At 30.8% G+C, this 26,770-nt stretch overlaps 1 protein-coding gene across 2 annotated transcripts; it reads right to left on the bottom strand.

The window, feature by feature from the left end:
- Window positions 1-2,331: 2,331 nt before the first annotated feature.
- LOC135132964 (gamma-aminobutyric acid receptor subunit beta-like) lies at window positions 2,332-17,557 on the bottom strand. 2 transcript variants are annotated; one of them, XM_064061215.1, is made up of 9 exons: window positions 17,153-17,557; window positions 16,273-16,373; window positions 16,146-16,213; window positions 9,477-9,622; window positions 9,270-9,427; window positions 8,937-9,221; window positions 8,672-8,890; window positions 3,002-3,223; window positions 2,332-2,954 (listed from the first exon to the last, which is right to left on the bottom strand). In XM_064061215.1, exons 1-9 carry the CDS (start codon window positions 17,209-17,211, stop codon window positions 2,776-2,778), a joined length of 1,437 nt encoding a protein of 478 aa, XP_063917285.1. In that variant the 5' UTR covers window positions 17,212-17,557; the 3' UTR covers window positions 2,332-2,775. The 2 variants fall into 2 exon arrangements, with proteins under 2 accessions (XP_063917285.1, XP_063917359.1); XM_064061289.1 differs by lacking the exons at window positions 16,146-16,213; window positions 17,153-17,557 and having other exon boundaries at window positions 16,273-16,361.
- Window positions 17,558-26,770: the final 9,213 nt, after the last annotated feature.

The raw sequence follows: 26,770 nt of genomic DNA, 5'->3' as shown, positions 1-26,770 counted from the left end.
CGAAACTTAGAAATTTCGATAAATTAAGAAATCAAAAAATTGAAAAATCGGAAAACTGAAAAACGAAACATCGAAAACTTGAAAATTCGAAAAATTGAAATATGTATTAAAAAGTTTAAACTCGTGGATTCGAAATATCAAAAAATGGTAAAATATAAAATGGAAAAAATCGAAAATCTAAAAAATCAGAAAAACCAGAAACCGAGAAATTGAAAAATTGAAAAATCGATAAATTGAAGAATCGAAAAACCAAAACATCGAGAAATTGAAAAATCCCAAAAGTGTCGAAAAATTGTGAAATTGAAAATTTTTAAATTGGAACATTTAAACTTAAAGAAAACGATAAATCGAAACATCGAAATCTCGATAAATCGAGAAATAGAAGCATTAGAAAATCGGAAAACTGAAAATCGAAAAATTGGAAAATCAATAATTTTTAAAATCGAATAATTGAAAAACGGAAAAATCTAAAAGCGAGAAGTCGAAAAATCGAAAGAGTTGGAAATCCAAACATCAAAATTCAAAAATTCAAAAAATTGAATTACTGAAAAATCGAAATGTTTTTTTTTAAACGAAAAATTTCAATATCGACAAATTGAAGAATGGAAAAATTGAATAATCAAAATAAAATTGAAAACTTCCAAAATTGAAAAATTCTAAAACCGAAACATCGAAAACTTCAGAAATCAAAAATTGAGAAATCGGAATGTAAAAAAATTAAAAAGTCGAAAAATCGGCAAATTGAAAAGTCGAAAAATCAAGGAATCGATTAATAGAGAAATTGAGAAAAGGAAAAATCGAAAATTTCGAAACGCCAAAAATTGAAATATTGAAAAGTCAAAAAATTCGAAGAATCGAAACATTTAAATCGTAAAACTGAAATATCGGAAAATTGAGAAATCGAAAAATATAAAAATCGAAAAACTGAGAATTCGAAAAATTGAGAAATTGAAGAATCGGAAAAATTGAAAAATTCGCAAACTAAAATGTCGAAAAATTGACAAACTGAAAAATCTAATTACAACAAGTCGAAAAATTGAAAGATAGAGAAATCGAAGCATCAAAAAAGTAAAAAACTAAAATCTAAAAATCAATAGAAAAACTAAAGTTCTGAAAAATCGAAAACTCGAGAAATCAAATAACTAAAATTTAAAAAATCGAAAAATTAAGTTGTCAAAAAATTAAAGAATCGAAAAAATTGGAAAATTTAGAAATCAGAACATCAAAAAGTTAAAAAACTGAAAAATCGAAGAATCGAGAAATTGAAAAATTGTAAAACTGAAATATCGGATAATTGAGAAATCAAAAAACAAAAAAAACGAGAAATCGAAAACTCGAAAAATGGAGAAACTGAAGAACGGACAAATTGAAAAATCCCCAAACTAAAATGTGAAAGATCGAGAAATCGAAACGTCAAAAAAGTGAAAGTTCTAAAAGTCAGAAGTGTTAAAATTGAAATATCAAAAATTAAAAAAAAAGAACGAAAAATTAAAATGTAGAAAAATTGAAAAATGTGGAAATCAAAACATCAAAAAATCGAAATATCTAAAAATCCCAAAATTGAAAAATCCTAGAACCGAAACATGAAAAATTGGGAAATCGAGAAATCGGAAAGTCGAAAAATGACAAAAATGAAAACTGGGGAAATCGAAAATTCGAAAATTCAAACAATCGATTTATAGAGAAATTGAGAAAAGGAAAAAATCAAACATTTTTGAAACATCAAAAACCGGAAAATTGAAAAACTGAAATATCCGAAAATTGTTATTCAATTTTGCTTTTTTTCCAAAAATCGCCAGTGTTCACAGTATTTTTATACTTTTGAGTCATTTTTCTGATTGTTCTCCTTCAATGATATATTTCATTTTTCAAAATTAACCTAAATTAAAAATTGTAAGTATCTGTTTACTTTTAATCTACTTCTTTGTTCTTATTTTTTTACATTACAGTTTCAGGAATTAAATGATTAACATTCAATTTTTGAAAAGAATCTTCAGAACTTCTGGAACCAATTGTAAGTGGTGTAATTTTTTTTGACAGCTGTAATACGTGGTCCATGGTCGCTTCCGGGCCCCATCTCCCCTACGCCGGCTAGGCAAACCTTGTCACGCGACACTATTTATCACCTATTTTTAGTTCCCAACTTTTCAGATGTTTCTCCTCCTGAACTACCAGCCGAGATGCCTTAACTCGATCTTTATTGCTCTCGAGTTTAATTTTGGCGTGAGATTTATCAAAATAGTTCACTGAATTAAAGACCAACCTAATTCCCCGAACTCCTGTTTAATGGATGAGCCCGATAAATTTGCAAATAGACACAAGATACTGTAATGTCTTTATTGCTGGATTCATAAATTTTAAACAGATATCTACAAGCTGCTTTATTTATATTTACATTATAAGTAAGTAAATTCGTCCGGGGCTACGCACGACAAGAAATCATCAGCCAATGCGAGTTGGTCGGTCTTGTAATGGGGTTCCTATTTAAAAAATGCTTCGTATACGATTACTTGAGAACGAAACGATCACGATTTTGACAATGTGAGACGATATCGTATTACTAGAACATCGAACTGTACTGAATTTACACCGTCGTAACCTACACCACCTATTCTTACAGTATTACTCTACAGTGATCCACAGAACTCCTATCCCTAAGTTTGGTCTATGTACAAGTTCGTTCCCAAAACCCCGAAAAGACAAAATCGCCCCCCACTCAACCTCTGCGCGAGTTCGAAGTCTTTTCCGAGCCTACACCCCGCAGAAAAACGAGCGTCACTCGAAAAAGTAGAACAGCCAGTAGCCAGCGTTGAACAGCAAGAAGGTGACCGGAAACACGATCCTCGAGTACTTGTCGATGACGTTGACGTCCTTGATCTTCGGCATGGAGGCCTTGAGCACCAGGGCGCCGCGCCGGATGGCGTGCAGCACCTTGGGTCGGTGCACCGAGTTGCCTGGAACGAGTTCGGTTAAACGGGGTCAGTGAAGGGCGGAAAGGAACCTTTTGACCCTCGAAGCCTCAAGCCCGCCGAAGTCCGGTAGTTGTAGGTGTAGCCGGAAGATCGCGAAATCCGGAAGCTGGGGGGGAACTTGGACGAGTCTAGGTCGCAGACGTGGGATTTGGAGTTGTGGCGGTTCCTGATGGAGGCGATCGGGCTCATCCGGACGTCCTGAAGCTCGATTATGTCTTCGGTGGTGAAGGGTTGCTCGGAGGATTTGGTCGCTGGAAATAATTGGTGACTTGTAGTATAGGGTTTTTTGTTTTGGAACTAAAGTTAAAGTGCACCTGCTGGTTGATTAATTAAGTCGCATTATTTGAGGTGGTGGCACTTTGCCATCATCGAGCGTTCCAGAGGCACCAACCCAGAACCAATTAAAATGACAGTTACTAAAGAAGTGCAGTGCTCTCACCTGAGAGACACAAAAAATCTAATAAAATACCCAAAAATAGGGATTTTATTTATAACCAGTGTGGGAGAAAAAATTAAATGTTAATGTCCGATTAGCTGAGTGCATTAAAGGTTTAATTACTTGCGATTGGCGAGGTGGAAGACACGATTAAGCGAAAGGTTGACAAACTATGGAGGAGTTTATATGAGAGTGCTGTGCGTTATAAATAGAGTGAAAATAGTATGAGAAGAACATTTGACTATTATTTCGCTTGAATACTGTCTCAAAACATTCTCAGATTTATCTGTGCGAAACGTTAGAATTTTGACAATTAAAACATTGATCACTTTTTTCTTGAATCCGTAGGCCAATGCAGTTTCGTCATTGATGTGTTCCTCTCAAAATATTTTCACTCTAGACGGAAGTACGAATTTATAGATGAAATCTATTTTTTCACTTTCAAGAAGGTTATAAACTTTTTTCAAAAATTGGAAGAAAATGTAGAGTTGAAATTGAAGAAAAAAGGTAATTTTTGGAAATTCGAGAATTAAAGGCCATATTTTTAAAAAGTTCCATTGAAGAGATAGAATTGGTGTTAGAAGAAAAGCTAGTTGATTATGAATTGGGAAAATTCTAGGACATTTTTAATAATGAAAAATCGAAACATTTAAAACTCTAAAAATTGAAAAAAGGAAAGCTCAAAAATTTTAAAAATCGAAAAATAGAAATCCCAAAAGTCAAAAAATTGAAAGATATATCAATCGAAACATGAAAAATTTTAAAAATTAAAATATCGAACAACTGAAAAATCCAGAAATTGAAAAAGTCCCAAAATTGAAATGTTGAAAAACTTAGAGAGACATCAAAAACTTGAAAAATCTAGAAATTTAAAAATCATTAATTCTAAAAAGTTTAAAATTCGATAAACCGAGATGTAGAAATAACGAAAATTTCATAAACTAAAAGATCGAGAAACGAAACAAGAAATCCAGAAATTGAAAAGTCGAGAAGTTAAAAGTAGAAACTTTTTAAAATTTAAAATAAACAAAAAAAAATCGATCAATCTTAAAATTGAAAAACAGAAAAATCTAAAACCGAGAAGTCGAAACGTCAAAAAACTGAAAAATCTGTAAATTAATGATTCGAAAAATTGTAAACTAGAAATAAGTACCACAAAACTGAAAAAATGAGTAACATAAAAAATCGAAAAACTGAAAATTTTGAAATTTAAAAATCAAAAATTAAAAAGTCCAGAAATCGAAAAATCGAAAGATCTAGCAATCGAAACAGCAAAAATTTGAAAAATGAAAATATCGAAAAATTGAAAAAAACCCAAAATGAAAAATTCCCAAAATTGAAATGTTGAAGCACTGAGAATTCGAAAATTTGAAAAATCGGAAAATCTATAAAGAAAAAATTTCAAAAGGTTTACAGTTCGATAAACAGAAATCATGAAATTGAAAAATAGAAAAATGTAAAATTTAAAAAATTAAAAAATTGAAAAATTGAAAAATGGAAAATCCAAAAGTCGAAAAATTGAAAGATCTAGTAAATGAAATATCAAAAATTTGAAAAATTGAAATGTCGAAAAACTGAAAAATCTAGAAATTGAAAAATTTTCAAATTGAAATGTTGAAAAACTGAAAAATCGAGAAATCTAAAAATCACAAAGTCTAAAAGTTTAAAATTCGATAAAAAATGTTAAGAAATTGAAGAATCGAAGAATATAAAATTAAAAAAAAAAACAATAAATGAAATTAAAAATGGAAATTCCAAAAGTCGAAAAATCCAAAGATCTAGCAACCGAAACATCAAAAATTCGAAAAATTAAAAAATCGAAAATTTGAAATATACACAAATTGAAAAGTTTTCAAAATTGAAATCGAAAACTTGAAAAATTGAGAAATCCAAAAATCAAAAAGTCTAAAAAGTGTACAATTCGATAAACCGAGTTGTCAAGAAATTGCAAAATCGAAAAATGTAATATTTAAAAATTCAAAAAAACTGGAAAGTCAATGAACTGAAAAATAAAAAATTTAAAAATTCGACAAATTGAAAAATAAAAATGTCGAAAAATAAAAAATGTATCCATTAATATGTTTCAAAGTAGCGCCACCGTCCATATTTAGGTTTTTTATAGCTGTTAACACTAAACTAAAAATCGAGAAACCGAAAAATCAAAAACTTGAAAAATGGAAATACTGAAAAATAAAGTTTAAAAATCGAAAAATCCAAAATTTAAAATACTAAAAAATTGATAAATAGTTAAATTGAAAAATCGAAAAATTGAAAAATTCCAAAATAAAAATAAGAAAAAATTGGAAAAGCGAAAAATCGAGAAGCAGAAAAGTCGAAAAATCGAAAAACCAAGAATTGAAATATCGAGAAATTGACAAACCGAACTAAATAATCGGCAAACGAAATATAAAAAGATCGAGATACGGAAAGTCGAAAAATCGAAAAATTGAAAAATTTAAATAGCCCAGAATTTAAAATATTAAAGATTTGAAAAATCAGAAAATTAAAAAATCGAAAAACTGAAAAGTCGAGGAATTGAAATCTCCAAAACTGAAATAACGAAAAATTGGGAAATCAAAAAATCCGAACATCGAAAAATGCGAAAAATTGGAAAAACGAAAAATCTAAAATCCGAAAAACCTAAAAACAGAGAAATCAAAAAATCAAAAAACAGAAATCGAAGTAGCTCAAATTTGAAAAGTTAAATATTGAAAAATTTAAAAATTTTTAATAAAAAAATGGAAAAATTGAAAAAACGGAAGATCAGAAATTTTAAAAACCGAAAAACTGAAAAACCGAACAATCGGAATATCAAAAAAAAAAAAATGAAAAACTGAAACATCGGTAAAAGAAACATCAAGAGATCGAGAAATAAAAAAATTTCAAAGTAGAGAAGTTGAAAAATCGAAAAATTGTAAAATCAAAATAATTCAAAATAGAAAAGTTATAAATCGGAAAATTAAAAAATTTAAAATAAAAAAAAAGATAAATCGAAAAATCGTAGATTTTAAAAAATTAAAAATTGAACACAGAAAAATTTGAAAAATTGGAAAATTCCAAAACTGAAATGACGAAAATTCGGGAAATCGAAAAGTAAGAAAATTGATAAAATGAAAAATTGGAAAAACGAAGAATCAAAAAGCTAAAAAGTCGAAAAAATTGAAAAATCGAGAAATTGAAAAATCGAAAAATTGAAAATCTGGACTGGAAAATCGAGAAATTGAAAAACTCAAAAACTGAAATGACGAAAAATTTATGAAATCGAAAAATTCGAACATCGAAAAATTGAAAAATTGGAAAAACGAAAAATCGAAAATACGAAAAGTCAAAAAATCGAAAAACTAAGAAATCGAAATAACGAAAACTTGAAAATCGGGAAACGAAACACTAAAAGATCGAGAAACCGAAAAGTCGAAAAATCGAAAAATTGAGAAATCGAATTAGCCTAAAATCAAAAATTTGAAAACTTAAAAACTAAAAAATTTTAAAATTCAAAATAGAGAAATCAAATCGAAAAATTGAAAAAACGAAAAATGAAAAATTTTAGAAATTAAAAATCTAAAACTGGGAAGTCGAAAATTCGAAAGAACGAGAAATCGACGCATAAAAAACTGAATTGATTCAATAAATTGAAAAATAGAAATAAGTATTGAAAAACTGAAAAATCAAGAAATTGAAAAATCTAAAAAAATTGAAAAATTGAAAAATTAAGAAATTGAAACATCAAAAAATCAAAAAATTGAAAAATAAAAACTTAAACATTGAAAAATCTAAAAAGCAAAAACGAAAAATTAAAAAATCTGAAAGCAAAAATCGAGAAACCGAAAAATTAAAAATTGAAAAGTCAAAAAACCGAATAATGATAATTGAAGAATCCAGGAATTGAAAAATCCTATAACTGAAAAATCGAAAAATTGAAAAATCGAAGAATTGAAAAACTAAAAAGTCAAAAAATATAGAAATAGAAAAGTCGAAAAATAACAAAAATCAAATAATTAAAAAATCGAAAATTGGGAAAATGAAGAATAAAAAAATCCGAAACATTGAAAAATCAAAATTAAAAAATGGAAAAATTGAAAAATCCAAAAAGTAAAAATCGAAAAATTTAAGAAACGAAAATCTGAAAAATAGAATATTTGAATCGAATGAGTCAGAAATTCCTAAAACTGACACATCGAAAAACTGAAAAATTGAGAAATCGAAATATCAAAAAATCGAAAAATTGAAAAATCCAAAAAGCAAAAATCGTAAAATTAAAAAATCAAAAATCTGAAAAATAGGATTTTGAAGAATCGATGAACTAGAAATTCCTAAAACTGAAACATCGAAAAACTGAAAAATCGAGAAATCGAAAAGTCGACAAATCAAAGTCGAAAAATCAAAAATTTAGAAAATAGAAAAATTGAAACATCGAAGAATTGAAAAACTGAAAAATCGAAAAATCTAGGAATCGAAAAGTCGAAAAATAACAAAAATCGAATAACTGAGAAATCGAAAATCCGAAAAAAAATTGAAGAATCGAGAAATCTAGAAACAGAACCATCAAAAAATCGAAAAATGCAAAAATCCAAAAAGCAAAAATCGTAAAATTGAAAAATCGAAAAACTGAAAAATAGAATAATTAAAGAATCGATGAATTAGAAATTCCTAACATTGAAACATCGAAAAACTGAAAAATCGAGAAATCGAATAGTCGACAAATCAAAGTCGAAAAATCGAAAATTTAGAAAGTAGAAAAATTGAAACATCGAAGAATTGGAAAACTGATAAATCGAAAAATCTAGAAATCGAAATGTTGAAAAACAGAAAAAACGCTTAATCGAGAAATTGAGAAACCGAAAAATCAAAACCTTAGTAATATCAAAAATTGAATAATAGAAAAATCGAAAAATAAAAAATCGAAAAATCGAAAGTCTGAAGAATCTAGAAATTGAAGAATCCAAAATTTGAAAAATCGAAAAACGGGGATTTGAAAAATCGAAAAATTGGGAAATCTAAAGTTGAAAAAACGTCGAGGAAACATAAAAGTAGCCAGTCGTCGGATGAACTCGATTACAGCGGACGAAAGAGGTCAAAAGTCACATCGAGATAACAAGAATTAGAGGACGAGTTTTATAAAAAATTGTATGCAAAATATACAAATAGATTCTGGCAATAATGACAATAGAAATGTTCAGGGACCAAAATATTCACAATTTAGAGAATTTGTATTACTTGCCGTTGTAACTACGAGTAGAAAATCATAAAAAAAAAACTCCCTTACTCGACTTTTTCTCCTCGACATCTTTTGATTTTTTACTCTTCTTCTTCGCCCTGGCGCCCCAGTACGTGTAATTAACTGCGGCGTACTCCAGCAGCGCCGCGAAGACGAACACAAAACACATCACGAGATAAATATCGATCGCTTTGACGTAGCTGATCCTCGGCAAGGAGCTCCTCACCCCCGTGCTGATCGTCGTCATCGTCAACACCGTCGTAATACCTAAAACCAAAAAACGTACTCTCCCCACCCGCAGCCCACCACCCACCTAGGGCGACTCTGGCGCTCGTCGCCTCGTGATTTATCCAGAAGGAAACCCAGGATAACATCACAATAAGAATGCTGGGGAGATATGTTTGAAAGACGAAATATCCGATGTTCCTCTGGAGCTTGAAAGATAAGGACAGCCGCTGATAGATTCCGGTCGCCAGCCTTTCTTTTCTGTCGTTCGTCTCGTATCCGATGATCGTGAACTGGGGCAGCTCGGCCTCCTCCACCCCCCGCACGGGGGTGTCTTTCCAGTACATCAAGACGTCGAGCACGGTGTAGCCATCTGGAAAACCGGAAAAATTATCCCAATCGCGAATTTCCACGATCTCACAGCTCTCGATCTCCACCGTGCAGTTCTGCGAGTCCAGGGGGTAGTAGTGGAGGTCCATCATGCACGCCAACGTGGTGGTGAAGCGCATCCCGTACGTGATGGCGCCGTCTCCGTTGAGTCGCACCAGCTTGTTCCTCTCGGTGACGTCGTGCAGGAAGCTGCGAAAAAGCTTTTCACACCACGACAACGCTCCCCACTTAGCCGAACCTGTTTTTGTCGTTGGCGAAGAACGTGTCTGGCACCCAGATTTTCTCGGCGAAGTCGCCCGAGAGGGTGAGGATCTCCTCCTCGTTGCTGAAGGCTAGCCGCTCGTCCTTCCAATATTGGTTCAGATACATCGTTATGGTGTAGTCCTGGAAATGGGCGACTTTCATTTCCGTTTTTTCGCGAGATTAGGAGCTTCGGGGAGGACGTGATTTTGCATGGACGCGTTTTAATTAAGGCCGTGTTTCGGGGATTGACGGAGCGCTTAAGTGATGCTGCAAGAAAATCTATAACCTATGAGCTGAATGCTTGATTACATCAGGTCATTAGATGCGAATCGATGGCGAAAAGACGATTAGGGGCGGGGGAGGCCGGGGGCAAGTTTTCAGACTTGAGCGACGTAGGGAGGGGGTGGAAAGAATTTTTGCTACTCGCAGTTTGGGGTTTTCGATTTTTTTACTTCGAGAAGTCTCACGAAAGTCAAAAAACGATATTTTAAAGAAAGCAAATAAAACTGTTTTAAAATAGGTCAAAATGATTCTATATATTTTTATAAGTAGGTCATATGAGACTAAACTTCTTTACTTTATATTGGATTTGAGAGTTACTGAATTTCAAAAAGGTAAAATTTCGAATTGTTAACAGTTGTTTACAAATTTATACGAAATTAAAAACAAAATTGTGATAAACTAGCTTAAAATTACTTAAAAAATCACGTTTACGCAGGAACGATGCATCCGAAATAGTAGATAAATTCAACTCCTTAATAATGCGATGGAGATGGTTTTCCCTAAGTTATTAATTACATTCTGAAACATTTTAATTGAGCTTTTTGCGCGGCCGCCTAAAAGTCCACAAACAAATCTGGGAGATAGATTTAGACGAGCTGATTCCAAAAATGTAGCATGTTGATGGTGCTGAACCAAAATTGAGAACTATGATGGAAAATTCCTGACTAATTGGCGTTTTTGTTAAAAATTGATATGTTGTAACGCTATTTCGGAGAAATTGAGAAGCCAAAAATTACTTAAAAAAAATCACGTTTACGCAGGAATGATACATCGATCAGTAAAATTAATCTCAACTTTTTAGGACAATTTGTTTTCGAAATATTCGATTCCAAAGTCGAATTTTTAAAATAACTCAAAAATTGTCATAGTACATTTTGATGATATTGGTATATTGGTTAGAATTTTGGTCGAAATGAAGCCGCGAAAAGCTTCAGAGAATCTAAATCAACAAAAAAGTTCTCTTTGCTAAATTTCAAAAGTGTTCGTAAAAAAGTCAAAAATTTCAAACGGGAAAACAAAATTGAAAAATTTAGTTTTTCGAAAAGTTGTCTAAAAGTCAAAACAAAAAAATTTGAATGGTAGATTTCGAGAAAACATGGCAACTGATGGATTTGAACCAAGATTGAGGAATATCATCTAAAATTACACAGCAATTGTGGCATTTTTGTTAGAAAGGTATTTAGCGCTATTCCGGGAAAACTGAGAAGCCAAAAGTTACTTAAAAAAACAAGTTTATGCAGGAATCATGCATCTATCAGTAAAAATAATCCCAACTCTATAGGACAGTTAGTTTCCAAAAATTCGGTTTCAAATTAAAATTTTTAAAATAACTCAAAAGTTGTCACAGTTTATTTTGGCGATATTGATGTAATTGTAAGAATTTTGGTAGAACTCAAGCCCCAAAAAGCTTGAGAGAATGGAAATCAACAAAAAATCCTTTAAACTAAATCTGAAAGGTGTTCGTAATAACTAAAAAATTTTAAACTGGGGAGAAAAATTGAAAAATTGAGATTTCAAAAAGTTGTCTACAAATCAAAAAAAAAAAAAAAAAATCTGGAAGTTGGATTTCGGCGAACTGAATGAAAAAACGTGGCATATTGGTGGTTTTGAACCGAGATTGAGGATTATCGTTCAAAATTCTGGAGCAGTTGTGGCATTTTTGTTAAGAAGGTATTTGGCGCTATTCCGGGAAAACCGAGAAGCCAAAAATTACTTAAAAAATAAAGTTTACGCATGAATCATGCATCTATCAGTAAAAATAATCGCAACTTTATATGACAATTGATTTTCGAAATATTCGATTCCAAATTCAAATTTTTAAAATAACTGAAAAATTGTCAGTTTATTTTGACGATCTTGGTATAATGCTAGTAATTTTGGTAAATATGAAGCCACAAAACGCGTCAGAGAATCGAAATCAACAAGAAATCCTCTTCACTAAATTTAGAAGATATTCGTAAAAAAGCCAAAAATTTCAAACGGGCGAGAAAATTTGAAAAAGTGTGTTTTTCGAAAAGTTGTCTACAAATGTAAAAAAAAAACTGGAAGTTAGATTTCGACGAACTGAATGAAAAAACGTGGAATATTCATGGTTTTGAACTGAGATTGAGAATTATCGTCCAAAATTCTGGAGCAATTGTGGCATTTTCCTTAAAAAGATATTTAACGCCATTCCGGGAAAATTGAGAAGTCAAAAATTGCTAAATTGCTTAACAAATCACGTTTACTCAGGGATCATGCATCTATCAGTAAAAGTAATGCCAACTCTATAGGAAAATTGGTTTTCGAAATATTCGATTCTAAAGTCAAATTTTTAAAAATAGCTCAAAAATTGTCACCATTTATTTTGACTATATTGGTGTAATGGTACGAATTTTGGTAGAATTGAAGCAGCAAAAAGCTTCGGAGAATCGAAGTTAATAAAACAATCCTCTTTACTACATCTCAGAGGTGTTTGTAATAAAGTCAAAAATTTCAAACTGAGGAGAAACATTGAAAAATTGGAATTTTTCGAAAAGTTGTCTAAAAATCCAAAAACAAAATTCTGTAACGTAGATTTCCATGAGATAAATGAAAAAACCTGGCGTATTAATGGATTTGACCCGAGATTAAAGGCTATTATCCAAAATTCCGGAACAATTGTGGCATTTTTGTTTAAAAGGTTTTTAGTGCCATTCCGAGAAAACTGAGAAACCAAAAATTACTTAAAAAATCAAGTTTACGCATGAATCATGCATCTATCAGTAAAAATAATCGCAACTCTATAAGACAATTGGTTTTTGAAATATTCGATTCCAAATTCAAATTTTTAAAATAACTGAAAAATTGTCAGTTTATTTTGACGATGGTATAATGCTAGGAATTTTAGTCAATATGAAACCGCAAAACGCTTCAGAGAATCGAAATCAACAAAAAATCCCGTTTACTAAATTTCGAAGGTGTTCGTAAAAAAGCCAAAAATTTCAAACGGGGAAGAAAAAGTGAAAAATTGAATTTTTCGAAAAGTTGTCTAAAAATCCAAAAAAAAAAATTCTGGAACGTAGATTTCGATGAGATGAATGAAAAAACGTGGTATATTAAAGGATTTGAACTGAAATTGAAAGCTATTATCCGATATTCCGGAACAATTGTGGCATTTTTGTTAAAAGGTATTTAGTGCTATTCCCGAAAAAGTGAGAATCCAAAAATTACTTAAAATTTCACGTTTACGCAGGAATAGCGCAACGATCAGTAAAAATAATCGCAACTCTATATACGACAATTAATTTTCGAAATAGTTGATTCCAAAGTTACATTTTTAAAATACACCAAAAAGTTGTCATAGTCCATTTTGACCATATTGATATAATGTAAGAATTTTTGGTATTTTGGTAGAACTAAAGCCGCAAAAAGCTTCAGAGAATTCAAGTCAACAAAAAAATCCCTTTGCGAAATTTAGAAGGTGTTCGTAAAAAAGTAAAAATCTTAAACGGGACAGAAAAATTGAAAAATTGAGTTTTTCGAAAAGTGGTCTAAAAATCGAAAAAAAAATCTAGATGGTAGATTTCGACCAGCTGAACTAAAAAATGTTACATATTGATAGATTTGAACCAAGATTGATGGCTATCATCCAAAATTTCGGAGCAATTGTGGCATTTTTGTTAAGAAGGTAGTTAAGACCATTCCGGAAAAACTGAGAAGCCAAAAATTACTTAAAAAACACGATTACGCAGGAATTATGCATCGATCAGTACAATTAATCTCAACTTTATGGGACAATTTGTTTTTGAAATATTCGATTCCAAAAATCAAATTTTTAAAATAACTCAAAAATTGTCATAATTTATTTTGACGATATTGGTATAATGGTGGGAATTTTGGTAGAACTGAAGCAGCAAAAAGCTTCAGAGAATCGAAATCGACAAAAAAATCACTTTTACTAAAATTTAAAAGTGTTCTTAAAAAAGGGAACAATTTCAAACGGGAGAGAAAAAATTGAAAAAATCAGTTTTTCGAAGAGTTAACTAAAAATCCAACAACACAAAATTTGGAAGGTAGATTTCGACAAGCTGAATGAAAAAATGTGGCATATTGATGGATTTGAACCAAGATTGAGGACTATTATCCAAAATTATGGAACAATTGTGGCATTTTTGTTTAAAAGGTATTTAACACCATTCCGGAAAAACTGAGAAACCAAAAATTACTTAAAAAAAACACGTTTACGCAGGAATTATGCATCGATCAGTAAAATTAATCTCAACTTTATGGGACAATTAGTTTTTGAAATATTCGATTCCAAAAATCAACTTTTTAAAATAACTCAAAAATTGTCATAATTCATTTTGACGATATTGGTATTATGGTAGGAATTTTGGTAGAACTGAAGCAACAAAAAGCTTCAGAGAATCGAAATCAACAAAAAAATCACTTTTACTAAAATTCAAAAGTGTTCGTAAAAAGTCAAAAATTTCAAACGGGAAAGAAAAAATTGAAAAATGAGTTTTTCGAAAAGTTAACTAAAAATCCAACAACAAAAAATTTGGAAGGTAGATTTCGACAAGCTGAATGAAGAAATCTGGCATATTGATGGATTTGAACCAAGATTGAGGACTATTATCAAAAATTTTGGAGCATTTGTGGCATTTTTGTTTGAAAGGTATTTAAGACCATTCCGGAAAAATTGAGAAGCCAAAAATTACTTTAAAAAACACGTTTACGCAGGAATTATGCATCGATCAGTACAATTAATCCCAACTTTATGGGACAATTTGTATTTAAAATATTCGATTTCAAAAGTCAAATTTTTAAAATAACTCAAAAACTGTCATAGTTCATTTTGACGATATTGGTATAATGGTCAGAATTTTGATAGAACTGAAGCCGCAAAAAGCTTCAGAGAATCAAAATCAATAAAAAACTCCCCTTTGCTAAATTTCAAAGATGTTCGTCAAAAGGCAAAAAATTTTAAACGGGAGAGAAAAATTGAAAAATTGAGTTTTTCGAAAAGTTGTCAAAAAATCCAAAAAAAATCTGGAAGGTAGATTTCGACCAGCTGAACGAAAAAATGTTGCATATTGATAGATTTCAACAAGCTGAATCCAAAAATATAACAGATTGATAGTTCTTGTCCGAGATTGAATAGTATCATCGAAAATTCCGTCGAAATCCTGGCATTTTTGTTTAAAAAATAAGTATTTATAGGAGTTTTGGAAAAACTGGGTGGTCAAAAATGAGGAAAAGCACCATATTTACGCAGGTATATATTAATGTGATAAGCGAAAATAATTTCAAGTCTGATTTTCGAAATACTTATTCGGTTTCAAATTCGAATTTTCAAAATATCTCAAAAATTAATACATTTTGGCAATTTAAAAAAAATGAGAAGAATTTTCGTAAAATTGGAGCCATAAAAAACTTCAGGTTATCGAAACCAATAAAAAATCTAATTTGAGAAATTTCTAAGGTACCAGAGAAAAGTCAAAATTTTCAAATTGAAAAAATCGGCTTTTCGCAAAGTTGCCTAAAAATCTTCAAAAAATTCTCAGAAACAGATTTCGACGAGCTGAATCCAAAAATACAGCATGTTGATAGTTCCGGTCAGAGTTTGAAGACTATCATCATGGAAAATTCCCTTAAAATCGTGGCATTTTTGTTTAAGAAGTATTTATGGGGATTTTGGGTAAACTGGGTGGCCAACTGATTTTCAAAATATTCGGATTCAAAAATCGAATTTTCAAAAATTTCAAAAATTGCCGTATTTCATTTTGGTGATTTTGGAAAAGTAGCCGAAATTTTCGAAGAACTGTAGTCGCAAAATCTCTCAAGGGATGGAAGCCAAGAGCTTTTTATTTCCATTTAAGGTCTTTGAAGTAAGTTCGTGTGTTTTAGTTTCATAGTCATTCTTTTCATTAACCTTAAGAAGATTACAGCCCGAATTATTTGAAAATTCCGTAGTAGTGCAACCGAGATCGTTTTCCCTAAGTTATTAAAAACATTCTCTTTGTGGGTTTGTTTTGCTGCCATTATTGTCACTCTGGATACTATTCATAGCTTGCTCAACTCTATTATTTAAATTAGAAGGTTCCAAAGTATCCAGAAATTTATTATTAGTTTCAACTATTCACGTGACATTTTAGCCATACAAAATTTCCAGTTATTAATCAACTCACCCAACTTACGCACTCGCCACTAATTCCATTACCACCACCCCAGCCTTACCCAGTATTATTGGGAATTAATTCGCATCCCCGTTAAATTTTAATCGCGAATTTGCGCTCTCAAGACAGAATTATCTTGCCAAATTCCGGCCCCGCGCTATCGACTCAGACCACCGCACATTTTTCCGTCCGGGACCACACACCGTACCCACGTACAACCGGAAAAACCTTACATTACCAACCATGTTTACTTCCGAGATCGCGTCGAAGCTCGCAATCGTCAGATCCATTCCGACGAAGAGTGGCTCGCCTGCGATTAAACAAATTTCCATTCGAGCTTTATTGTTTATTTACCGGGTCGATACTCACCTCCAAAATTCGGTCTTAGGCGAATGTCGTAACCCTCCAGCAGACGGTGAATTGTTTGCGTTACGTTTTCCAATCTGTCTGAGACCATGCTTCTTTGCGACCTGAAAGATTCAGAGCACGCCGCTGTAAACTTAAATCTCGAGCTAGATTTAAAAGAGCTTGAATTACATGGGGCGATAGCTTGGAGTGGTTTCTCTATTTGACGTGTTAGGAAGGTGGGCATCGATCCGAAAGAGAAGAAAGTGCCTACGCGAATTATTTATTTTTAATCTAAATGGGGGGAAGTCGGTGGAGAAAAGTTAAAGCGAGATTTCGAAGAGCGATAACCGATTTAAAATTTTTTTTTTCAAAGTAAACAATGTAGTTTTAACTTTAATAATCCGCATCAACATTTTTGAACAAACCTGAATAAAAAAAGCGTTATTTTCGAAATTAATTTCAAGAATGAACTCCAAGTGATAATTTTTCATTCACACTTTACGACCCTCTAAACCTAAAAAAGTATGAAAAAACCGCCACCTGTCGATTTCAATGTACGCAAAGTAAATATAGCCCCATGAAAAATGCAAATCCTGAAACTTTAAGCAGATCACGCCTTTGAAAAGTGACCACGATTCACGAAAAATGTCAAAAATCCGTCAAAATTCTCCCTGTCGGTGAAATTTTTTGTGCTATAAAATGTGTAATGTGCTGTGACTTGTGTGCATGGGGGTTCGCGTTCTTCGGAATTACAACCGTATTGCTTATAGCGTATGTCGCTTTGCGACCAACGTGCTGCTGTTGAAATATTTCGAAAAAAAAATGGAAAATTTTGGATTCTCGTCAAAAATGACTTTCCTGTCAGGACTAAGCAAACTCGAGTTGAAACCCCAAAAGTTACCTTACAAGAAGAGGAATCCTGGAACAAACCCCAACCAAGAGGAAGATAGAAATTAACATCGTCCCTCGCTTCTCAAGCACTTGCTTTTATGGCCATTTTTTAATAAAAAGTCACAGCAATTAGTCGCTTTCACTCATTTTAACCACAATCGTCGGCAAATATCCTCAAATTAGCAACTAGCATACTAATTGTTTACACTTTGTTTATGTGTGTTTTAGCAACAAAAATCGATTATCACTTGTGCGGACTCGGCACTCTTCCGTCGTCGACACGGCTTATCGGCACGTATTAACTCGTCGTTATTGTCATATTTATGGCAAATATAACAGCCTAACTTGGAGCTGTAACCCCTTGCTACATCCCCGTTTATCAAATGTGATTTCATCCCCGAACGCATGCGTCTGGTTCGGGCTGTCTTCGTCGGATGCTGACATCTCTGGGAGTCGATACGCGCTCTATCGCAAATTGAACACCTAGAGTACCTCTGAAAATTATACCACGAAGGAACCGGGCCTCAATTACAATAATTGGATTTTTTGTTGCGTTATTAAAATTCGAGCACGAAATTTTAGATGGGCGCAATTAGAAAGTCTGGGCTTACATAGACGGATCATGTGAAGCTAGCGGAGTGGAAAAGGCGAAGCGGGGAAGAGACAAGGTGGAGAAAAAGCGGGCTGATAAAGACTGTCAAGGATTGGTTCAGATGGAACGTTTTTGTAAAACAGCATTTTTTTCCAAAAGAAGAGTTCTAAGATGATAATAAAATAATTCTGAAAATTAAAAAAAAATAAAGTCACAACTAAAAAAATTTTTTACGTCTAAATGGTCTGATGAAAGCAGAAACTTCAACAAAAGTCTTCAAAATAACAGAAAAGGCAACCAAAACTCTCGTTAAATTAATTAATTTTTAAATTAAAATATAATTTCTAAAAGAAAACCCTTTTCTTCCCGAAAATCTAAATTTTAAGCAAGTATCGCACTTAAAAGAAATTGAAAAAGGTTATGAAATAATTTTAAAAATTAAACAAATTTCGAAGTCTCGACTAAAAAAATTGAAAAACTCGAAACAAAAAATCTGATAATAATAAATCTTTTATTTTATCAATTATGAAATATTATTGTCTTACGACCCATTTTACCTGAAACATTTAGCTTTAATGTTTAATGTTCAGAATTCCAGAAATTTTACGTTGATCAAGTGAATAATTTTCAGTCTCTGAAAAAAAATTATGTGCTTTATTTATCCCTGCTGATGTGAATTCTATTAATTTGTGCTTCTTTTTTAATTAATAAACCTTGAAAGTTTAAAATTTTTCGAAAATTAAACGTTTGGAATTTTAGAGTTATTTAAAATTCAAAAAAATTTCAAACTGTGCTAATTTTGGGTTTGGAAAACATATGACTACTGATAAAATAAACATGAAATTAACACAAAAGAAATACATTTTTACTTCTAAATGGCCTGATGATGGAGGAAATTTCCACAACATTGTTCAAAATAAACAAAAGGAAACCACAAAATTTCATTAAATCAAGTAATTTGTAAATTGAAATATTATTTCTAAAAAAAAACCTGGATAAGGAAAATATTATATTTCTTGCTTTAAAATCGAAAGCTTATTTTAACTGGAAATTAAAATCCGAATAATTCCTTTCAATGGATTTTTCTAGGTTTCTAACAAAATGCAAAATTCATGAAAAATATTGAGAAAAAGCGGTTATATCTTACAAAATTTTGACCTTTTTTTAAGAATGTAAATCTGTAACACATAGAGGTTGTACCATAAAAAAATCGTAATTTTCTTCCCGAAAATCTAAATTCTAAGCAAGTATCGCAATTAAAAAAAATTGAAAAAGGTTATGAAATAATTTTAAAAATTAAACAAATTTCGAAGTCTCGACTAGAAAATTGAAAAACTCGAAACAAAAAAATCTGATAATAATAAATCTTTTATTTTAACAATTATGGACTATTAATTGTCTCACGACCCATTTTATCTGCAAATTTTAGCTTTAATGTTTAATGTTCAGAATTCCAGAAATTTCAGGTTGATTAAGTGAATAATTTTCAGTCTCTGAAAAAAAATTATGTGCTTTATTTATCCCTGCTGATGTGAATTCTATTAATTTGTGCTTCTTTTTTAATTAATAAACCTTGAAAGTTTAATTTTTTTTGAAAATTAAGCGTTTGGAATTTTAGAGTTATTTAAAATTAAAAAAATCTCAAACTGTGCTAATTTTGGGTTTGGAAAACATGTGATTACTGATAAAATAAACATGAAATTAACACAAAAGAAAAAAAATTTTACTTCTAAATGGTCTGATGATCGCAGAAATTTCAACAACATTGTTCAAAATAAACAAAAGGAAACCAAAAATTTCATTAAATTAATTAATTTTTAAATTGAAATGTAATTTTTAAAAGAAAAACCTGGACAAGGTAAATATTATATTTCTCGTTTTAAAATCGAACGCTTATTTTAACTGGAAATTAAATAGGAATTTAAATAATCTTTTTCAATGCATTTCTCTAGGTTTCTAAGAAAATGCAAAATTCATGAAAAATATTGAGAAAAAGCGGTTATATCTTATAAAATTTTGACCTTTTTTTAAGAATGTAAATCTGTAACACATAGAGGCTGTACCATAAAAAAATCGTAATTTTCTTCCCGAAAATCTAAATTTTAAGCAAGTATCGCAATTAAAAAAAATGAAAACAGTTATGAAATAATTTTAAAAATTAAACGAATTTCGAAGTCTCGACTAAAAAATTGAAAAACTCGAAACAAAAAATCTGGTAATAATAAATCTTTTATTTTATCAATTATGGAATATTAATTGTCTCGCGACCCATTTTACCTGAAAATTTTAGCTTTAATGTTTAATGTTCAGAATTCCAGAAATTTCAGGTTGATCAAGTGAATAATTTTCAGTCTCTGAAAAAAAATTATGTGCTGTATTTATCCCTGCTGATGTGAATTCGATTTCTTTGTGCTTTTTTTTTAATTAATAAACCTTCAAAGTTTAAAATTTTTCGGAAATTAAACGTTTGGAATTTTAGAGTTATTTAAAATTCAAAAAAATCTCAAACTGTGCTAATTTTGGGTTTGGAAAACATTTGATTACTGATAAAATAAACATGAAATTTACACAAAAGACATAAATTTTAATTCTAAATGGTCTGATGATCGCGGAAATTTCAACAACAGTGTTCAAAATAAACAAAAGGAAACCAAAAATTTCATTAAATTAATTAATTTTTAAATTTAAATATAATTTCTAAAAGAAAAACCTGGACAAGGAAAATATTATATTTCTTGTTTTAAAATCGAAAGCTTATTTTAACTGGAAATTGAATTCCGGATAATCCGTTCCTATGCGGAGTTCAAAATAAATAAAATGAAATCAAAAATCTTGTTAAATTAATTAATTTTTAAATTGTATTATAATTTCTAAAAGAAAATCTTGCTAAGGGAAATATTATACTTTTTGTTTTAAAATCGAACGCTTATTTAATTGGAAATTAAATTCCTAGTAATCCTTATCTTGAAAAATATTAAGAAAAAATGCTTATGTCTTATAGAAATTTAATCTTTTTTGAAAAAGAATCTAAATCTGTAAAATATAGAGGCTGTTCCGTAAAAAATCGCGTAATTGTTTTCCCAAAGATGATAATAAAATAATTTTGAAAATTAAGAAAAAAATTGTTACAACAAAGAAAAAATTAAATCATTTGATACAAAAATCTGATCATCATAAATCTTCCATTCTATAACAATTATGGAACATTTTAAGCTTGTAAACCCACTTTTCCTGAAAATTTGAGCTTTATAATGTTGTTTAGAATTGCAGTAATTTCAAATTCATCGAGTGAATAATTTCAGATCTCTGAAAAAAAATTACTTTATTTGTCTCTACTGCGAATTTTATTACTTTGTGTTTCTTGAATTTATGAACCTTCAAAGTTCAAAATTTTTCGAAAATTAATCTTTTTGAATCTTGAACCCATTTAAAATTTAAGAAACTCAAAAATTGTGTTAATTTTAGGTTTCGAAACTGTGAGATAATTGATCGAATAGAAATAAAATTAATACAAAAGAAATACATTTTTAGTTCTAAATGATCTGACGAACGTGGAAATTTCAACAACTGAGTTCAAAATAAATAAAATGAAATAAAAAATCTTATTAAGTTAATTAGTTTTTAAATTGTGTTATAATTTCTAAAAGGAAATCTTGCTAAAGGAAATATTATATTTTTTGTTTTAAAATCGAACGCTCATTTTAATTGGAAATTAAATTACGAATCATCCGTATCAAAGCGTTTTTGTAGATTTTTCAAAAAATGCAATTACATATCTTGAAAAATATTGAGACAAAATGCTTATGTCTTATAGAAATTTAATCTTTTAAAAAAAAAAATCTAAATCTGTAAAATATAGAGACTGTTCCGTAAAAAAATCGCGTAATTGTTTTCCCAAAGATAATAATAAAATAATTTTGAAAATTAAAAAAAAATTGTTACAACAAAGAAAAAATTAAATCATTCGATACAAAAATTTGATCATAATAAATCTTTCATTCTATAATAATTATTTATGGAATATTTTTAGCTTCTAAACCCACTTTTCCTGAAAATTTTAGCTTTATAATGTTGTTTAGAATTGCAGTAATTTCAAATTCGTCGAGTAAATAATTTTCAGATCTCTGAAAAAAACTTACTTTATTTGTCTGTACCGCGAATTTTATTACTTTGTGTTGCTTGAATTTATGAACCTTCGAAGATTAAAATTTTTCGAAAATTAATCTTTTAGAATCTTGAACCCTTTTAAAATTTTAAAAACTGGAAAATTGTGTTAATTTTAGGTTTCGATAAATAAACATAAAATTAATACTAAAGAAATAAATTTTTACTTCTAAATGATCTGACAAACGTGGAAATTTCAACAACAGAGTTCAAAATATATCAAGTGAAATAAAAAATCTTGTTAAAACAATTAGTTTTTAAATTGTATTATAATTTGTAAAAGGAAAACGTGGTGAACATAAATATATTTTTTTTTATTTAGAATCGAACGCTTATTTTAGCTGGAAATTAAATTACAAACAATCCGTTTCAATGCATTTTTGTAGCTTTTTCAAGAAAATGAAAACATCTTCAAAAATATTGACGAAAAACTTTTGTATCTTATAGAATTTTAACTTTTTTTTTAAGAATCTAAATTTCTAAAACTTAGAGGCTTTCCATAAAAAATAGCATAATTTTCTTTCCAAAAAGCTAAATTTTAAACGAATATCGAAATTAAAAAAAAATTCAAAATGATGAACCAATTTTGAAAATTAAAAAAAATAAGTCCGAACTAAACAAAAATTTAAACACTCGAAACAAAATATTTAAAAATAATAAATCTGTTATTCCATAATAATTAGGGAATATTAATGGCCTTAAAATCCATTTTACTTAAAAATTTTAGGTTTTCAAATATGTTCAAAATTGCAGAAATTTAGAATTTATCAAGCGAATAGTTTTCAGATCTCTGAAAAAATACTTTGTTTATCACTTAGTTCTTTGTGCTTCTTTTTTGATTTTATAAACCTTCCAAGCTCAAAATTTTTCGAATTGTGGGAGGTGACGGAGAAAAAAATCTGGCTAAGTAAACAATATTATATTTTTCGTTTTAAAATCAGATCTAATTATAAACATAAATTTTGTTCAAATAATTCCGACGTATTTTCGCATTTTTTTTCTTCCACAGAAAAATTCCCCACTGAAAATCGCACCTTGAACCTTACAACCCTCCCGAAAAGCTAAAAAACCAAGACCTGATCAAACACCAATATTATTAACCATCCGCAGGTAATTGCACCCTTTCATCGCTCCCCACCCCACCTCCATCCTAATACCAACAATGCAGCCCCGAGCACCTAATCTAATAATCTCCAGAGTACGTTTCCGGAAAACGGGACAGTTTTAATAACCGCCGTCGCCTTCCTCGCCGTAATTGGAATTTAGAAGGGTTGTTTTTGCGTCTGCGAGGCGGAATTTTGCGTAATTTCGGCGGCTTTCGGTGGGAGATTGTTTAAAAAATTGTGGCGCATGCCTGAAAACACTTTAAAAACTTTGACATAAAATAGGGCGCGCGCAGTTTCGCGTCGAAAGCTTTACCACGCTTGAGAGAAAATTGAGTCTATCGCATTCCATTTTAGCGGTTGTTTATTTTTTCAAATTTTGAACTAGACAAGTCGCCGCACCGCCGAGAGGACATGTTCGGGCTGGTTTTCGCCGTCTGCCTGCTGGAGATGAGGTCAGTGGTAGTTTGGCGGAAGTCGGAAACTTGATGCTTTGCATTTATTTTTTTTTGTATTGACGGGTTGCATAATTGGGTTGTTTTTTTGTGGCAAGGGTGGCAATTAAATAATTCGTGAAGGGGTGTTTTTTTCGATTTTTGCTTAATTTACTGAGGGCTATAATTCTTACTACATTTGAGGCAATCTTCCTAAATTTAAGAGACTGCTTTCTTATTTATTAAATAAAGCGTAAATGGATATTTATGTGGTTGGACAGAGCGCAAACGTGGAAGAACAAGAATTTTCACTTATAGTCGCTGAACTGTTCGTAAAACAACATTAATTGTTGCTTCGTTCGGATTCAGCAAATTTTAGAGCGACTTTTTCGCACACACACACAATTTTATATGTTATTTGAACTTTTCTTAAAAATTTTCGAAATTAAATAACACGGGTAAGGACAATATTGTCTTAATTCGTTTGCGTATTTATACAGAAATTTTCCGCCTGAAAATATTTCGTTCCAAAATTGTCTCCTGCTCAGTTTTAATTTATTTTAATCTCAACACCAGTCACTCGTCGCCGCCAATCACCCCAGAAAATTTAATCAATCACACTGCCCCCAAGCCAAACATCCCGTCTTAATTTCCCACTTTTCCGCCGAATTAACAGCGAAGCTTGTAAAAATCGCTGATTCCGCTTTTGTTTTGTGTCCTGTAAAAGGCACACTAGAAGAAAAGTCGCCTCTTGAATTTGATGAATTCATGACGTGCACTTTTGCATCGAATTTCCAAGTAGATTTGCTTCTTATCCGGCATTTCTGTATTAGAGACGTCGGATACTTTATCCGGCGTTTCGGTTATATCCACATCACGGGGTATACTTAGACTTAGAGAAATAATGCGAATGATGAGGAAACTTCGGATAAGAAAATAAAAGTCGTGGGATTTTATGTTTGTCGTGCAAGGTGTATTGCACATCGTGAATAATTTATCTGGGGTGGAAGTGGTGAGATGTTTGACGCTAATTCCTTTTCCTTTATGGGATTACGACGTTATAGTGAGACTGTTCAAGTGGTTAATCGCCGACGGGATGTTCGAGGAAAGGGTGCTTTGCGAAATGGGGTTGGCCGGGAGATCGCGAAGGGTGGCTAATTTTAAGTGGCCGAAAAATTAAGCGATTAATTTGTAAATTGAAATGAGCGACAAGAGGCGCTAATTTGGTGGAGGTTTCGCTTAAATATGTACGCTAATTCTGTGGTGATAATTCCAAGGTCGTGAAAGTTTTCAGGCTTTAATAAAGAGGGGTTTATTGGACGAATGGCTGATTTCCAGTTATCTCGACATTCCATAGGTCAAGTCAGGTCAGGTCAGTCGATTAAACCAACTTAAACTATTTTCTTGGAAAAATTTTGAAAATTGAAAACTAATTTTTCACATTTATTTGAAGAGATGACGTGAGACTAAGAATTGATGCCAAATTCTACATAATTTTCCGCTAATTACAAATCCGATATCTAATTAAATCAAATAAATTTCAAAATTGAGTGCAATTTTCAAATTTTTCCAAAAAATGGTTAAAACTTGTTCAATTGTCTGAAAATTGGCGTCAAATTGTAGATAATCTTCCGCCAGTTACAAATCCGAAAACGCCGTCACGACAATTATTCAAATAGACGTGAAAAGAAAATATAAAATTTTCAAAATTTCTTCAAAAAAATGGTTAAAATGGGTTCAATCTACTGGGAATTATTGCCAAATTGTACCTAACATTGTGTTAATTACAAATCTGAAATAGCCGTCTCGACATTTGTTCAAATAACTGTGAAATTTGAGTGCACAATTTTCAAAATTTTTCCAAAAAAGTTGTTAAAATAGGTTCAATCGTCTGGAAATTGGAGTGATAATGAAGATAATCTTCCGTCAGTTACAAATTCGAAAACACTGCCACGACATTTATTCACATAGACGTCGAAATTAAATTTAAATTTTTCAAAATTTTTCCAAAAAATTGGAAAAAAAGGGTTTAATCCACCGAGAATTGTTGTCAAATTGTACATAATCTCCTCTTAATTACGAATCTGAAATAACCGTCTCGAATTCTGTTCGATTAGACGTGAAATGTGAGTACACAATTTTCAAAATTTTCCTAAAAAATGGTTCAAATGGGTTCGATCCTTTCGAAATTGTAGTCAAATTGTAGATAATTGTACACCAGTTACAAATTTCAAACTGCCGTCAATACATTTATTCAAATAGACTTGAAAATTGTACTTAAAATTTTCAAAATTTTTCCAAAAAATAGGAAAAAATGGGTTTAATTCCCGGGGAATTTTTGTCAAATTGTACATAATCTTCTCTTAATTACGAATCGAAAACAACCGTCTCGAAATCTGTACAATTAGACGTGAAAAGTGAGTACACAATTTTCAAAATTTTTCCAAAAAAATTATTTAAATGGATTCAATCGTCTGGAAATTGTAGTCAAATTTTAGATAATTTTCCACCAGTTACAAATGTGAAACTGCCGTCAAGACATTTATTCAAATAGACTTGAAAATTGTAGTTAAAATTTCCAAAATTTTTCCAAAAAAATGGTTAAAATGGGTCCAATCGTCTGGAAATTGGAGTCAAATATAGATAATCTTCCGACAGTTACAAATCCGAGAACGCCAGCACGACAATTATTAAAATAGACGTGAAAAGAGAATACAAAATTTTCAAAATTTCTTCAAAAAAATGGTTAAAAGGACTTCAATCTACTGGCAATTATTGCCAAATTGTACCTAATATTGTGTTAATTACAAATCTGAAATAGCCGTCTCGACATCTGTTCAAATAACTGTGAAATCTGAGTATACATTTTTCAAAATTTTTCCAAAAAGTTGTCATAATAGGTTCAATCGTCTGGAAATTGGAGTGATAATGAAGATAATCTTCCGTCAGTTACAAATTCGAAAACACCGTCACGACATTTATTCACATAGATGTGGAAAAGTAGGTAAATTTAAAATTTTCAAAATTTTTCCAAAAAATTGGAAAAATGGGTTTAATCCACTGGGAATTGTTGTCGAATGTACATAATCTCCTCTTAATTACGAATCTGAAATAACCGTCTCGAAATCTGTTCGATTAGACGTGAAAAGTGAGTACACAACTTTCAAAATTTTTCCAAACAAGTGGTTCAAATGGGTTCAATGGTCTGGAAATTGTTGTCAAATTGTAGATAATTTTCCACCAGTTACAAATCTAAAACTGCCGTCAAGATATTTATTCAAATAGATTTGAAAAGTGTATTTAAAACTTTCAAAATTTTTCTAAAAAATGGTTAA

Source organism: Zophobas morio, unplaced genomic scaffold, assembly GCF_036711695.1.
Source record: "Zophobas morio isolate AGI-343-1 ecotype UQ-CSIRO unplaced genomic scaffold, CSIRO_AGI_Zmor_V1 ptg000002l, whole genome shotgun sequence".
NCBI classification, from domain to species: Eukaryota; Metazoa; Arthropoda; class Insecta; order Coleoptera; family Tenebrionidae; genus Zophobas; species Zophobas morio.
This window is presented reverse-complemented; position numbering and strand designations above follow the sequence as displayed.

Coding starts and splice junctions, on each gene's coding strand:
- LOC135132964 (XM_064061215.1), bottom strand. CDS start 17,211: ATGTTAATTTCTATCTTCCTCTTGGTTGGGGTTTGTTCCAGGATTCCT. Junction 8,891..8,936: donor GAGCGCCAGAGTCGCCCTAG/GTGGGTGGTGGG, acceptor TTTTGGTTTTAG/GTATTACGACGGTGTTGACG. Junction 3,224..8,671: donor TGTCGAGGAGAAAAAGTCGA/GTAAGGGAGTTT, acceptor AATTATTTCCAG/CGACCAAATCCTCCGAGCAA.